Raw genomic sequence first — 16,973 nt, 5'->3', positions numbered from 1 at the left:
CTACTTTATTTTGTTTATTGGTAGTTTTTCTTGTTATACCTGGCTTTATCTTATATGATCACATATTGAAGTGCCAAAACTTGTGAAACAATTTCATGAATTTATACTTATCCAATTTGATATCTGCATCAAAATATTTTAATTAGACAATGTTAAGGAATATTTTGAAAAATACCATACCTTATACTTTGAGAGATTTGGGGTTATGCATCAAAGTTCTTGTGCTTGTACTCCATAAGAAAATAGAGTAACAGAGAGGAAAAACCTACATGTTGAAGTAGCTAGGAGTATTCTTTTGCCTTTCATGTTCTTGTGAGATTTTGGGTGATATTGTCATAATAGTTACCTATCTTATTAACTACATGCCTTTTTGCCACCAATAAAGAATTCAATCTCCATCACATTTTCAGCTCAAGAATTCAAGAATTCAGCATAGAACAATTCTAAATAATATAAGAGAATATAAAGATCAATTTTCAGATGATTGGCCCCATCTGAGAACCAAATTCTCAGAGATTTTTGTTGATTAGGTCAAATCAGCTAGACTAATTCTTGTTGATTTGATCTTTGATTCAAATCTGATTCGATTCAACCCAAGAACTGAACCTAGTAATCTGATATCACTGTTGGAAGGGTTAGAATCCATCATATATCATTACATTTCAAAATCTGAAATATGTAGATATATTATTGATGAATTAAATGAAAAAATAAACAAAATTTTCCCTCATATTCTTGATTCCAATGAACTTTTTCATTTATTTATTTCAGAAGTTCAAGTTTTATTGCAGAAGGAAATTTTCCCATAGGCATCTAAGATGAATATGGAAGGCTTGGAAGTAAGAAAATGTGCTAAAAAATAAAACTATTAATCAAAATCATTCTATTGGCATATAGGGGTGCAACTTGGGCGAGCCCAACCCAAATCTGGACTGACCCAGCCTGAAATTTTTACATAGGTTGGGCTTGGATTTTCGATCCTCAAGCTGGGTTCAGGCCTAAGAATTTGGGCATTTTTTTCATGTTGGGTCTGTGCATACCCCTTAGGTATCCCAACCCAACTATACACACATATATATATAATTTTAGAAGCGGCTCATTGAAAGCCTAGCCAGGGCTCAAATGCATCAAATTACAATGCGGACTGGGCTTGGGTTGAAAAGATCGAACTTGACCTCAAGCTCAAGCTTGAAAACCCAATTTTTAGGGTTGGGCCTGGGTTGACCATAAACCCAGCTCAACCAATCCAACTTGCACCCCTAGCGGCATATAATCCATATCAGTCCGTATGAAATGGATGGCCATCAATCCCATTTCACTCATGCCACATGCTGATTATTGTGGACAGAGATACGATATGCCCCCATAAGATGAAATTACGAAGACTAGGATGACCTATAAAGTCTCCATCCCTAATGCCTAGAAATCTACAATAAGATGCTAGGACACCTCAGGAGGGGGGCTGTCAAAATGCAATAGAGAGATGATTATTGTGGACATCAATCCCATTTCACTCATGCCACATGCTGATTATTGTGGACAGAGATATGATATGCCCCCATAAGATGAAATTACGAAGACTAAGATGACCTATAAAGCCTCCATCCCTAATGCCCAGAAATCTGCAATAAGATGCTAGGACACCTCAGGAGGGGGGCTGTCAAAATGCAATAGAGAGATGATGCTTGCTTAAGACCTAATTTCACGAATACATCCAACACAAACATTTCCCTCCGTAAGGCTGCAACAGTGTTGTAAACAAACTTCACAATCACTATCCAACAATTCCAAAGTGCTTTGAAACAAGTATGTTTTCTTCCAATTTTGGGCAGTTTCTTTGCTGAAGATTTGTTGATAACATGTTAAAGGACCACCCTCCGGGACCCTTCCTGCCAAGCCAAACAAAGCCCATAATAGATGCCCCATAGTTCAACCATAATTCCCAATTTGAGAGTTAATCTACCTGAGCCATCTTCCATTAGGGTCACAAATGAGGCACCCTGCAGCAGCAGGGTCTGGGTTGCCTTCTATTCCATCATTTATCAATATTTTCCCAAGGTTTAAAGTATTGGAAACGTAAAGTGTATCAGAAAGACAATTTTAAGAGACATATCGGGATACACTTTAGATATATATGGATACGGATGAAGAATCAAGATACACATAAATATAGTAGAAAATTCAAATAAATCTTAAAAAATATATTACTAACAATATTTACAAATTTTATATGATTGTAAATAAGCCATTTAAATGTAAAAAATAATAATTTAATGATTTATATAAAGTGTGACATATCGGGACACAATTAGTAACCGTTGAAAATGATGGAATAACTAAAATGTAAAAAAAAACCTAAAATATGAATGTCAATTTTCAAAAAAGCAATATAACTAATCTTAATATTTATTAGTATATAAATTTTAATAATTAATTCTAGCATTTATTAATAAACACTTGTCACTCATTAAGAAAATTGGATTTACTTTACATTAAAAATACATATAATCATAGCAAACAAATGTTTGTGGCTCATTGGCAAATTTGTGGTTGTAAAACTCAAGTGACCAAGGTTCAAATCTTGCTATTTCTAAAATTTGAAATTTTTATACTAACAAAAAGAAATTAATGAGAGGAGATCCTTAATTGAAGGAATTAATGAGAATTTGAATTAAGCGTTAAAATTCAAATTCAAATTTAAATTTACTTTAGAGTAATTAACTAATTAATGAAAGAGAAATTAGACTAAAATACAAAATGAATTAGGCTGCTTCCTATTTGAACCTTACATTTCCCAATTGCTTCCACATGGTTTACAATTCCCATAACTATTATTTTTATGTTTATAGCTTCTTTAAAGATCATCTAAAACCTAAATTCAGTATAATCGATGCAACTTTTGGAACTTAATTGAGTTTTTCAATGTATCTCTCCGTATCCTGAATTTTTTCAAGGGAAATGTATCTTAATTTTTTCACATATTCTGATATATCTCTTAAAATTGTTTTTCCCACGTTTTTTGCATTTTCAATCCTTTAAAACATGTTCATAAAACATGAGGATCTTCTAGAACAATTCGGACATACACAGCTAGAGCTATTTCCGAAACATAAAGACCACCTTGACAATTTAAGAAAAGCATACACTATTTCTCTCCAACCAAAATTAAAAATAAAAAAAAAAGACAAAAATACATTTCTGTACTGATACATTGAAAACTGAAATGCACTACTAAGCTATTAATTTTGCAACATGAACAACTCTATAAATCTGTATGTTTGCTGAAGGTGTAATATTTGCAGATGAAGGTGCATTTTATAGTTTGGGAAGGGGGAGTTATTAGTGTGGTGCCTATCACCAAATACCAAGAGAAAAAAGTGCATTTTGTAATAACGATACTGAAAAATGTTCTCTATACCATCTAATTGCTGACGAAAAACATAGAACCGCCATTCTATTAACACAAACATGAAACAACCAAATAATTTCAGAAAAAAAAAAAAAAAAAGAGTCCGTATAATGCAAGGTTCCGTCTATTACAGTCTTTGCTTTGTCATAAAACAATCAAAAGCCCTAGAATTTCTACGGAATACCAAATATGGGTACAACAAAATAATTTACATTTGGACCAGAAAGAATGAAAAATTCTGCTGCTCAACGAACACGTGGAGATCGTCTGTGGGATGGCAAAGGAGAAGCACTTGGTGTCAGATTCATTGCTGAATGATGATGTCTTAATGGAGATTTAGGGACAGAATTAGAGATTTTATGTTCCGACTGGGTGTTCTTTGCATTCTTCGGGGCTTGGAGCTGCTCCAGTATTACCAAAACCTCAGACATACAAGGCCGGGCCTTGGCTTCAGTACTGAGGCACTGTAAGGCAAGGGTGGCAGCTTGATAGGCTCCTTTCTGGGGATACTGGCCCTCCAATTTGGTGTCCATAATCCGGAACAATTTGCGCTTGTCACCCAAATATGGCTTTGCCCAGTCCACTAGGTTCTGCTCTATGCCAACTTTTGATTTATCAACAGCACGACGCCCAGACAACAATTCCAAAAGAACAACCCCAAAGCTATAAACATCACTTTTTGCAGACAACCGACCTGTTCATCATTGCAAGTGTTAGTGCATGGTTATTAAACCTACAAGATCTCTTTCGCCTTAGTAGGGCATTCACCAATCAAGTTCCAACTCTGGCTTGTAGCCACATGTACTTAGGATGAGGACCTTTTCATGCCCCTTAAACTACTATTTTGAGGAACCTAAATCCCACAAGCATGTAGTAATAAGAAACCTTGATACCCTGGTGTAACCAGGCTAAGTCATTAAAATGGCCGACACAGCGGGCTGAGAAATGTTTTGGAAAATGTGCATGCAAAGTTGTAAACTACCAAGAATATGGATCGCCTGGATACATTCAAACAGTAAAGGTGACTTTGGAGCAGGTAGGCGCACAGGATGAGCATGCAGAATACGCACAGGAAATTTTGTGACACTTGTCCCATTAAATATCCTCAGCTTACCCTTAAAATGATTTAAGGGGCATGCAAGGTTTTATTTCCTTTCTGGCACTAGTAAGTTTTCATTCCTCTAAAATATTTTCGCATAGAAGCAAACTATATCATCGCAGAGGGGCAGCAAAAGAGTAAGTAGCAACAATCAGCCCCCCAAACTTTCATTTGTGACAAAGAGACACCCTTAACTTTCAGATTCCAGCATTTAGCCCCCCACCGCATTAATAGACTTGCTGGAAAAGGGGTAAAGTTTATTGGCAATCTGTGCTACATGCAGTAATATGGGGAGTTTGGGATGAAAGAAACGAACGCCTATTTGACAACAAATTCAGGCCCCTCAGAGTTAATTTCAGATATCACCTACCTCTGTAACCTCTGGACTGCCAATCCAGATCTGTTCAAAGGACTCTCAGGCAATGATCTCAATCGAGATGCTCACTCTTTCTTTTCCTTCCTCACCCTCAACAAGCAATATTGAGGCAGCCAGCTGTTTTCAGTGATGGAGTGGTGACTTTAAACTTTGATGGAAGTGCTTTAGATAATCCTAACTTAGCTGGAATTGGAGGCATGGCAAGGGATGAAAGGGGGGTAACATGCTGGACGTTCAGTGGTCCAACCGGACTGGCTGATTCACAAAGGTTAAAGTGAGTAAAAATATTGGGAATTCAGAACTTAACCATTGTAGGTGACTCGGCAAATACTATAGTGGGGGGGCTTTGGAGACAGCCATTTTTTGGAAGAGGCTATGGACTCCTTGGACTGTTTAAACGCAAGATTAGATTGGATTGCTAGGGAACTAAATCATATGGCAGATGGTTTAGCCAGATGTGGGGTTTATTTGGATTACTTGTATAGTGACAAGCTTCCTGTGTAATCTTTTGGGGATCCTCCCCTGTTTTGTACATCTCATGTACTTCTTTTTTTAATGAAATTTGGTTAAATTTTCCTCAAAAAAAGATAAAATTAGGATAACGCCCATTCAAAATTCTGGATTGTTTTGTAATTTTTTGTCTGTATTTTTTCTGTCTGCAATTTTCTGTATTTTGTTGTATTTTCTTAATTACCTTTTTGTTGTTTTTTGCAATCTCAGTGTTTTTTGTATTTCCTCTTTTTGTTATATTTTCTGTGATTTTCTGTTTTTTTGTATTTTGTTTTATTCTCCTTTTTATTTCTTGTATTTCCTGAATTTTTTCGAAGGGTTTCTTCAGTTAGCTCCCCCTTAGAAATCAAAATCTCAACTGGCATGGTACGGAAACCAAAAACCATGCCAGCCCCAGCCAACAAATTGCAAATTTGTTTCACCTCCTCCCCCCACGTCAGCATAAAAAATTTATCATCATACCCCTGGACCCCAAAAAAGAGTTGTCTTCGAAATTAATCTGGCCGTTGAAGCACTGCTCTGTTCGAAAACCGAAACCTTCTTCTTCCCCATCTCATCCGGTGAATATCTGGATCGTTTCGTCTCCCCAGCTCATCCGGCAGCGACGTTAGTTTTAGTTGAAGCTCTGCTCTGTTCAAAAAACCTCTCGGTGTTGAATCTCTGTTCAAAAACGTAACCTTCTTCTTCCCCATCTCGTCCGGTGACTATCCCAACCGTTTTGTCTTCTTCCCCATCTCGTTCGACAAAATATTTGGGTGTTGAAACCATGGTCGAAAACACAAGGATTCTTAGAGCCCCCTTGTGTTCACCGGTTACCAGCCGTCGACGGCACTCTACATTCGAAGCTCGAGGGTCGGTTTACTATACACCGACCATCAGAGGCACTCTACATTGACTGTTGAAAGTAGATCAAAGCTAGGTTTAGCGGCTGTTGGAAGGATTCTCAGGCCCCTTGCGTCCAACTGACTTAGAGGCCCTGTTTCCCTGTGTTGCCGACTCACTCCAGTTGGATGTCCCCTGTGTTTCTGGCTAACTCCGATGCTTTAGCATTTTGTTGGCCACCCATGCGAAGCCTTCCCCAGCTCGTTGCACTCTTATGGGTCATTCTCAATCAGTGTCAATGATCGACCGTTCAACCCCGTATTCCAATCTTGGTAATTTGCGGCGCACAGAAGATTGAAATCCCTTTTTGTTAACACTACTCAACCACATGCAATTTACTTTGTTACTTGATTTTTCTTGGTTGATTGTCGAAAGGACTTATGTAAATGAATTGTTTAATGTTAATTAAGATATGAATGTTGTTACCGTGGGATATTGAACATTTGTAAGCATGAATAATAGCGAACGAAGTATCGGGAACCAATCCCCTAGTAGTTTGCAATATGATACTAAGTATTGCTAATGCAAACGGAAATGCATCCCTCGAATTTCAATAACCCGGAATAACCCGCATAAGTTGTTTTATAGTTGTCGATTAAAATCTGAGGTAATATTTTTGGTGGGACGATATTATTTATTAGCATTGATATAAAGCATGTACATTACAAGTCACATGTGTTGCACTTGCAGGAGCAGGTGCTGGATAGCCCAACGACTGAAAGTGATTCTGTTGGTGGTTGCAAATTTTTTGAGTGGGCAATTCCTCGAGGTGGGTCGAATGAGGTTACATCTACAAGTAGTCATGGTGATGTTGTGGAATGCCTTGGAAATGTGGACAAAGCAGTTGATGTTTGCATAAGGAAAATTGAGTCCATGAAATCTGCCCATGAGTTAGTTGTTAAAAGTATAGCTACAGTTAGGTGACTTGTTTTTGTTCTTTTTGTTATTATTCTCCTAACACTGGTCTTCTGAAAATAGTTTATCATAAGTGGTGAATACGTTGGTTCAGCGTTTTTATGATTGTGTTAGAAGACTTCCCTCCTTTTGTTTTCATATTGGTGAACCATTTTGGCGCTTTGTTGTAGTTATGTTGGACTTTTAAATATAAATATTTAACATAATTTATTTTGTTCACTAAGAAATATTTGTATATCCATCGAATAGACGTTCTTGTAGGAGATAGAGAAACTTAGGCTCACAGAAAAGCCGATGGTAGGAAATATTGCTTTTGTAGAACCATTGTTTCCCATTGATGGTCTGGGTCATTAGGTCAAGGGGCGACCAAAAGGTGTGAGGATGCTTGGTAGGTCAGTGGCAGTAGGAGAGTGTGGGTATGGTGGCCACCACACCCCTCCACACCCGTCGGAGCTGCCAATCGGTGAACCTAGGTAAACTAGCGGAGGTTCCACTTCCACGGGGTGGGGAGAGGTCTCCAAGACGTTCCTACAGGAGGCAAAGACACACCAAGCCAACGAGGAATGTCGACGATGGGAAACGATGCTTTTGTAGAACCATTGTTTCCCACTATCAGTCCAGGCCGTCGGGCTGATGGGCGACCAGAAGGTGTCGAGATGCTTGGTGGGTGAGTAGCAGTAAGAGGGAGTGGATGTGGTGGCCAACGAACCCCTCCACACCCAACAGAGCAGCCTCCAGGTGATTTTGCTATTTTCGACACGGTCCTAGAGTGGGGCACAGGGGTAGACAGGCGGTGGTACCATCTCCATGGGGTGAGTAAAGGTCTCCTAGACGTCCCTAGAGGAGACAAAGATGGCCCAGACCAGACCGATAGTGGGAAACAGTGCGCAGAACCACCATTGGGCCGATGGGTGACCGTAAGATGTCAGGATGTTCGGTGGGTGAGTGGTAGTAGGAGGGTGCGGTACCACCTCATAAATTGAAGTAAATGTAATTGTTAGGTGTGACGTGCAAACCTATACTATATTTTTGGCACGTAGACATATAGATAAACCTAAGGGAATCCAATTGGCATGCATAAAGTGCAAGCATGTATCAACAGTACACGACTACATCCATTAAAATTTTCACATAGATGTTATACTAGCATAAAGGAAATGGAAGGTTCCTAACACCCCTAATGGGGGTGGTTCCATGCTGTTGGAATAGTATTTAGGTTGAGTGGGGGTGGGGGTAGTAGGGAGTAGGGACGATGAAAATATATGGCCAATAGATATCATTAGTCCCTTCACGGTACCAAATGCACCGATGGCAACCACAAGGATCATTATTCTCACTTTACAGATTGTTGCTCGATACACTAGTTTCGGCCCATGCTCTCCTCTCTGTGACCCCGCATCCAAGTTCCAAATTTTGCTGTCTCAAAGCTAAATTCTCCTGCATCAAAGCATCCACGTCTCTCTGTAGGTTCCAACTGTGCCAAAGAACATGGCGGTATTCTGGGTATGTGATATCAACCACAGACGCAGTGGGCTTCTCTAATGTGGCGGATTCCTATAATAACCGTTGTTTGTATGCTAGCTTCCAGCAATGGACGAAGTTCACCGGTAAATGATAACCCCGTGCCCATGTACATTGAAGGCCACAGTTTCTTAATAGAAGCCCTTTCTGCCACTCACAATCCACTCTTCATCCTGTGCGTTCAATTCATGGAGGATCAAGTTAAGCAACTCCCACTATGGAATAATTTCAGTGGTAACATCATTGTGCTCCATCATGGACTTGAAAAAACAAAACAAAATTTGGTTAGAATATAAAGTGTGTTAACCGAATTCATGATCCACCCCATTTATAAATGTTTTAAGAGCTTAGCTAGGCCAACAGGTCATTGTAATGCAATATATTGGAATGATTGTCAAAGGTTAATTCCATGGGAATGTCTGTCTAAGGGTCATCGCACTGACTGATTGACCTACATCATGTTGTAATGCTCCTCCTTTACATCAGATTGCCCCATGGTCGTTGGGGCCATCAAGCACCTATCGTCGTGCCATCAAAGTGCCTACAGCGTGCCTTCTAGGTGTCATCATGTGTCATGGGTGGGCTATGTATGTATCTTGTAAGGGGGGACCGCCAATGGCATTATTGTAATTACTTAGTATGATTTTCCACTCTTCTGATGTTTTCTTATGTCACTCCCCCAAAAGCTTAACATACTCTTTGAGGGGAGGTAGGTAGTCGAGTGAACTCATAAGCGTGTAAAGGTTAAGCACGAGATCCCCTCGACACTGTACTGTGTGCTTGTGCTTACCACTGATTAATGCAATACAAGTTGCCTTTTGTCTAATTTGTGTGCCTTATTGTTGCCTTTTGTGTGTTGTTGCTTGCATTTGTAAGCTTTCTCGACCCCATCGAGCGCCACACGGGGCCTCGTCGATTAGCCCTGTGACAATGGGGCAATCTAATGTAAAGGAGGAGAACTATAGCATGATGTAGGTCAATCGGTCAGTGCGATAACCCTTAGACAGGCATCCCCATGGAATTAACCTTCAAAAATCATTCCAATATATTGCATTACAATGACCCGTTGGAATCGCTAGACTCTTAAAACATCTATAAATGGGGTGGATCATGAATTTGATTAACACACTTCATATTCTAACCAAATTTTGCTTTGGTTTTACAAGTCCACGATAGAGCACAATGGCGTTACTATTGTAATTATTCCACAGAGGGAGTTGCTTAACTTGATCCTCCGTGAATTGAATGCATACAAAGTCGATTGTGAGTGTTGAAAAGGACCTCTATGAAGCAACCATGGCCTCAACATACTGTTAGAATTCACAGAACATGGGTATTTTGGTCATTTGTGTTTATCTATTTGAGAGTGAAAGGTTTGTTTTATTCAAGTTTAAGTTGTATGTCCCATCACTTATGAGGGACAATATTGTCTTTCTTGTAACTAAGCTTATGTGAGATAAATGCAAGTGGGTCGACTAGAGAAGACTGATTTTCCTCTACTAGCCGAACCCTTCTCCTCTGCTTCTTCCTCTTCTTCTTCTCTACTTTAACCAAAAGCCGAATAGGGTTTTCACATGGTATTAGAGCAGTAAACTTTTTTTCTTCTTTCCTCGTCATCTTTCTTCTTCCTGGGTTCGCCGCCAGCCATATCAGCCTTCTTCGATTTTCTTCTAGCCTGAGTGAAAGCTCGACAAGAGGCCAAAAAGGAGTGGTTGTTTTGTGGTTTTGGAAGTGAGTATGCCTCCAGTTGCTGTGGTGGTGGTCATTGAAATGGTGTACTAGATGTCCTCTATTCTGTGATACAAAGAGGACTATTTGTGGACATGGACAGGTATGAACAGTTTTTTTTCACCCAAGTAATGGACTGCAAATGCTGTGTTTTGGTCTAAAATATTCTTCTGTGGTTGTGTGAAGTGATTAGTATGCATATCAGTCTTGTTTTCCTCTATTTATACCTGGGATTGTGCATAGAAAGTAGAGTTTTCAGTTGCTGAATTTCACGACAACAGTGGTGTGGTGGTGTTTCTACTGTGCTGAATAGTGTGTGGCTGATTCTGAATAGTTGGAAGTAGAACCTTGTGTCGTATGGTGGTGTTTACACTGATTTCTGTGGTGGTGTTCATACTTCCTTGTGAGATGAGCAGATTTGGTTGAAAATGACATCAATCGATGATGGTAGTGACAATAAAACTGGTGTTATGATCTCTCCAAATTACCTAAATGTTCAAATGACATCTATTAAGTTGAATGGTGAGAACTGTGCCGTGGGCCAAGTGGAGGTGTTCTTAAAGGCCAAGAAGGTAAAGCTTGTGAGAGAAGAAAAGCCTTCCTCTGACCCTCTAGGGTTTAGTGATTTGAAGCAAGAGGATGCTAAAATTATGACATGGCTGTGGAATAGCATGGAACCAAAAATCAGTGTGAACTTTATGTTCCTAGATACAACTAAAGAAATCTAGGATCATGCTAAGAAACTGTATTCCAAGCAAGACAATACAACTAGGGTGTATCAGTTGTACCAAGAATACTTTAATCTGAAGCAAGGCAGCCAAAGCTTAGAGGAATACCATGCAAGTTTGAGAAATATCTTAAATGAGTTTAATGTGTATCATCCTCTGACACCAGATGTTCAGGTTCAAGAACAACAGCATGAGCAACTTGATGTGATGAGGTTTCTGGTGGGTTTGAAGGCTGAATATGAACCTGTCTGAGCACAAATACTGGGGGGGATCTGTGCTCCCCTCACTTGAAGAAGTGTTGGCCCATCTTAGGAGGACATCTATTGAGTCTACAGAGCATTCTTCTCTCTCAAACAGATCTGGTTTGGCGGTGATTAGAGGGGGCCGTGGAAATAGAGGTGGTGGTGGTGGTGGCAGTCCAGGTAACCATGGTGGTCCCAGGTTTAACCGTGCTAGTGGCCGGAGTGGAGGTCAGTACTCAGGGGGAGGTCATGGTAAAGGAAGAAATAATGCCCCTAGAAAGTGCACAACATGTGGATTAGAGGGGCACACGGTTAATTTCTGCTATGATTTACATGGTCCACCCAACACTTGGGCTAACCATGCTGTGACTAGGGTAGTGGTACAGCTAGTAAAAGTCAACAAACTTACCTGATCCCCCCTCATCTACTGGTGCTTCAGGGAAGTAGATGGTGAGTGTACCCCGTGCAGTATATGAGCAATTCCTTTAGACATATTCTTAGCAGAACACAGTTACCCTTGCCCATTCAGGTATAGCTTGGCTTCCAAGCCTTCACACTGGATCATTGACTCTGGATCCCCGGACCATATGTCTGGGACTCTAAATGTATTTTCTTCACTTTCTCGGTCCACATCTCAAATAGTTACTCTTGCTAATGGTTTTACATCTCCCATTTGTGGTGTTGGTGATGTTGATCTCTCCCCTGTATCCTTATCATCAGTTTTATATGTTCCCAAGTTTCTTTTAAACCTTATATATGTTAGTAGATTAACCAAGTCACTTAACTGTTCCATAACCTTTTATTCCTTTTCTTGTATGTTTTAGGATCTCAAGATGGAGATGAAGATTGGTAGAAGGCATAAAGCAAGTGGATTGTATTACCTTGATGGTTGTGGCCCTCCCGTAGCTTTTCAATCGTCTCTTACTCCTCTTCAATGGCACTGTAGACTTGGTCATCCTTCTCTCAAAGCCCTAAAGTTGTTGGTTCCTTAAGTCATCTTTCATCATTAGATTCTGAGTCATGTCAGCTTGAAAACATCATAGAGTCTCTTTTAGTTCGAGAGTTGATAGTCATGTCTTGAGTCCTTATTCTTTGGTTCATTCTAATGTTTAGGGTCCAATTAAAATAATGTTATACAATGGTTATAAGTATTTTGTAATTTCTTTTTATGACTTTTCAAAGATGACATGGAATTATCTTATGAAAGATCGTAGTGAATTGTTCTCTATTTTTCAGAAATTTTATGCTGAAATCCGTACCCAATTTGGTGTTCATATTAAAATTCTTCGCTCTGATAATGCAAAAGAGTACACCTCAACACCCTTTTAGCCATACTTAGAGTGTCGTGGGATAATTCATCAAACCTCTTGTTCCTACACTCCGCAACATAACGATGAAGCTGAAAGGAAGAATCGACATCTCCTTGAAACTGCTCAGCCTATGATGCTTAATATGAATGTCTCAAAGCGTTTTTGGAGTGATGCTATTCTCACGTCATGTATTCTCATCAATCGGATGCCCATGTCTATCCTTGGAAGTCAATCCCCCTTTTCAATGGTGTTTCCCACCCTGTCTCCATTTCCTCTCACCCTGAGAGTCTTTACGCGTGTTTGTTTTGTTTAAAATTTGGGGCCTAGTTTAGATAGGTTAAATGCACAAGGGCATAAGTGCTATAACCCTAACTCCCATAAGTCATTTGTGTGTTCCGATGTCACCTTCTTTGAATTGGTTCCTTTTTTCGTAGACATTGTGGTTCCTTCTCCTTCCCCCGTAGTTCCTCTTCCTGTCCCTGTTGAGGATCTTCTTCCCATGGTTCCCATTCCAGTTGCGGATTCCCCTCCCGTGCCAGTTACTACTGAGAGGCCACCAACCAGACAAGTGAATACTCACAGAAGAGCATCGGCCCCTCCTCTAATTCAGCCCTCGTCGACAGATCCTGTGGTTGCATCTTCTCCCTCAGGCCTTGATCTTCCTATTGCCCTATGGAAAAATAAACGTACTTGTACTTCTCATCCTATTTCTCACTATGCTTCCGCTACTCACATTTCTACTTCCCATCGCAACTTTATATCATTGCTATCATCTGTTTCCATTCCCAAGACTGTCTAGAAAGCCCTTACCTCCCCAAGGTGGCAGCAAGTAATGGAAAAGGAACTGTCTTCTCTACAACACAATCACATGTGGGAACTCATTGTTCTTCCTCTTGGTGAGCATGTTGTTGGGTGTAAATGGGTCTACACAGTGAAGTATCTTCTAAATGGCAGTGTGGAATGATTGAAGGCCAAGTTAGTGGCCAAGGCCTATTCTCAATTGTACGGTGTGGAATATATGGAGACATTTTCTTCTGTGCCTAAAATTGGTTCAGTTCGGGAGTTGATTTCATTAGCTGCTATGTATGATTGGCCTCTTTTGCAACTTGACATCAAAAATGCCTTCCTACATAGTGATCTCATTGAGGAGGTGTATATGGAGCAACCGCCAGGGTTTGTTGCTCAAGGGGAGGATGGTAAAGTTTGTAGACTCAAAAAGGCAATTTATGGATTGAAACAATCTCCACGCGCATGGTTTGGCAAAGGTAGTGAAAAACTTAGGGATGAAACAGTGTCAAGTAGATCATTCTTTATTCAACCATGACTCAAAATATGGGAAAATCTTGCTAGTGGTGTATGTGGATGATATTGTCATAACTGTGAATGACAATAATGGGATTGACAAATTGAAGAAATTCCTACAGGACCACTTCAATATGAAAGATTTGGGTAAGCTGAAGTACTTCCGGGGAATAGAAGTTGCAAGGTCAAGACATTGAATTAACTTATGTCAAAGAAAATATGTCATTGACCTACTTGAAAAAATAGGGTTGTTAGGTGATAAACCAACCGAGACTCCTATGGAACTGAATGTCAAGTTTGAGTGTTGATGCAGGTGAATAGTTTGATGATCTTGAAAGATACAAGAGGCTGGTGGGAAAGTTGAATTATTTGACTATTACCCAACCAGATATATCATTTGACGTAGTATGGTGAATCAATTTATGCAACATCCTCGGATTCCTCATTGGAAAGTAGTTCTGAGGATTATTAGGTACTTGAAGGGTGCTCCAGGTCGTGGTTTGCTATACAAAAGTGAAGGGACTCTTGAGATAGTAGGGTATACAAATGTTGATTGGGCTGGTTCTGTATCATACAGGAAATCAACTACATGGTATTGTACCTTCCTTAGTGGCAATCTTGTAACTTGGAAGAATAAGAAACAAACAGTGGTAGCAAGGAGTAGTGCAAAAGCTGAATACAGGGTTCTCAGTTAACAAACCATGAGACTATATTGTAATAATCAAGCAGTTGTTCACATCTTTTCCAACCTAATCTTCCATGAGAGAATTAAGCATATTGAGGTCGATTGTCACTTTGTAAGAGAGAAAGTGATTAGTGGAGTGATAACCACATCTCATGTGAGCTCGGGAAATCAATGGGCATATCTCTTTACAAAGGGATTGTTTCGGGGCAGAGTACATTATATTTGCAACAAGTTGGGACTATATGACATATACTTTCCAGCTTGAGGGGGAGTGTTAGAATTCACAGAATAGGAGTATTTTGGTCATTTGGGTTTATCAATTTGAGAGTGAAATGTTTGTTTTATTCAAGTTTAAGTTATGTGTCCCATCACTTATGAGGGACAATATTGTCTTTCTTATAACCAAGCTTATGTGAGATAAATGCAAGTGGATCGACTAGAGAGGACTGATTTTCCTCTACTGGCCGAACCCTTCTCTTCTTCTTCTTCCTCTTCTTCTCTACTTCAACCTAGAACTATATAGGGTTTTCATACATACGTAGGCACGAGGTATCATTTACCGGCTAACTCCGTCCATTGCTGGGAGTTAGCATACAAACAACGGCTGCTATAGGAATCCGCCACATCAAAGAAGCCCACTGTGTCCATGTGGTTGATGTCACGTACCCAGAATACCACCACATTCTTTGGCACAGTCAGTACCTATAGAGAGACGTGGACGCTTTGATGCAGGAGATTTTAGCATTGCGATAGCATAATTTGGAACTTGGACGCAATGTCACAGAGATGAGGGTGTGGGCAAAAACCAGTGTATCGAGCAACAATCTGTAAAGTGAGAATAACAGTCCCCATGGTCGCTTTTGGTACCGCGAAGGGACTATTGATATCTATTGGCCATATATTTTGATCAATAGTTGTATTGTCCTTACTCCCTACTACCCCCTACCCCACCCAACCTAAACACTATCCCAATAGCATGGAACCACCCCCACTAGGGGTGTTAGGAACCTTCCTTTTCCTTTATGCTGGTATAACATGTAAGTGTCGAGTATGTAGGGGTATTTCTGTCTTTTGTGCTTGTGTTTAGGTGCTGATGTGTAAGTTTATGTTAGATTTAATGTCCCTAACTTAAGTAGGAACATATGTGACTTTTCCACATTATTTTAGTAATATAAAATACATCTGGCCGAATGGGAGAGTGTGCTTTTTCTCTCATTCGAACCAAGATCTTTTCTCCTTGTTCCTCTTCTGCTCTTCTCCTTTATCTCTTTCTCTCCTTCTCTCTTCTCTCTCTCTTCCTTGACTATTATCAATCTAATAGGTAGACCGAACACTAACAATGTATATGAAAATATTAATGGAAGTAGTCATGTATTGCTGATACGTGCCTGAACTTTACACGTGCCAATTGGGTTTCCTTAGATTTATCTATATGTCTATATGCCAAAAATATAGTATAGGCTTGCACGTCACACCTAACAATTTAATTTACTTCAATTTATGAGGTGTTACTGCACCCTCCTATTGCCACTCACCCACTAAGCATCCCTACACCTTACAATCGCCCATCGGCCCGACGACTCAAACCGGCAATGGGAAATGGTGGTTCTACAAAAGCATCGCCTCCCACAATCGGCCTTCCTCGTTGGCTCGGGCCGTCTTCACCTCCTCTAAGGACGTCTAGGAGACCTCTCCCCACCTCGTGCAGATAGTACCACCGCTCGTCTACCCCGCACTCCCCCTCTAGGACCGCGTGTTGGAAATGACAGAATCACCCGGAGGCCGCGCTGGCTGATGTGGAGGGATTCACTGGCCACCAAACCTACTGCCACTCACCCACCGAGCATCCCGACACTTTCTCGTCGCCCATCAACCTGACGGCCTAGACCAACAATGGGAAACAGTGGTTTTGCAAAAACATCGTTTCCCACTGTTAGCCTTCCCCGTTGGCTCGATGTGTCTCGGCCTCCTGTAGGGACATCCTAGAGACCTCTCCCCACCACGTGGAGGTGGTACTTTCGCTCGTCTACCTAGGCTCACTGGCTGGCCGCTCTGGCGGGTGTGAAGGGGTACGGTGGCCACCATACCCACACCCTCCTACTGCCACTAACCTACCAAACATCCTCACACCTTCTGGTCGCCCCTCGGCCTAATGACCCAAACCATCGGTGGGAAACAATGTTTCCACAAAAGCAATATTTCCCACCATCGGCTTCTTTGTGAGCCTAGGTTTCTCTGTCTCCTACAGGAATGTCTATTCGATGGA

The 16,973-nt window shown here is 40.5% G+C and overlaps 1 protein-coding gene across 3 annotated transcripts in view; it reads right to left on the bottom strand.

Moving 5' to 3' along the window:
• Positions 1–3,425: 3,425 nt before the first annotated feature.
• Positions 3,426–16,973, bottom strand: part of LOC148846016 (putative serine/threonine-protein kinase PBL3) — a 36,282-nt gene continuing 22,734 nt past the window's right edge. For all 3 annotated transcript variants that reach the window (XM_088954211.1, XM_088954214.1, XM_088954213.1), the window contains exon 6: positions 3,426–4,103. In XM_088954211.1, the coding sequence (XP_088810337.1) occupies positions 3,655–4,103 (449 nt within the window). In that variant the 3' untranslated portion in view covers positions 3,426–3,654. The remainder of the gene's footprint in view (positions 4,104–16,973) is intronic.

This window comes from Nelumbo lutea, chromosome 7, assembly GCF_056320005.1.
Source record: "Nelumbo lutea isolate HS-2025 chromosome 7, American lotus-T2T, whole genome shotgun sequence".
NCBI classification, from domain to species: Eukaryota; Viridiplantae; Streptophyta; class Magnoliopsida; order Proteales; family Nelumbonaceae; genus Nelumbo; species Nelumbo lutea.
This window is presented reverse-complemented; position numbering and strand designations above follow the sequence as displayed.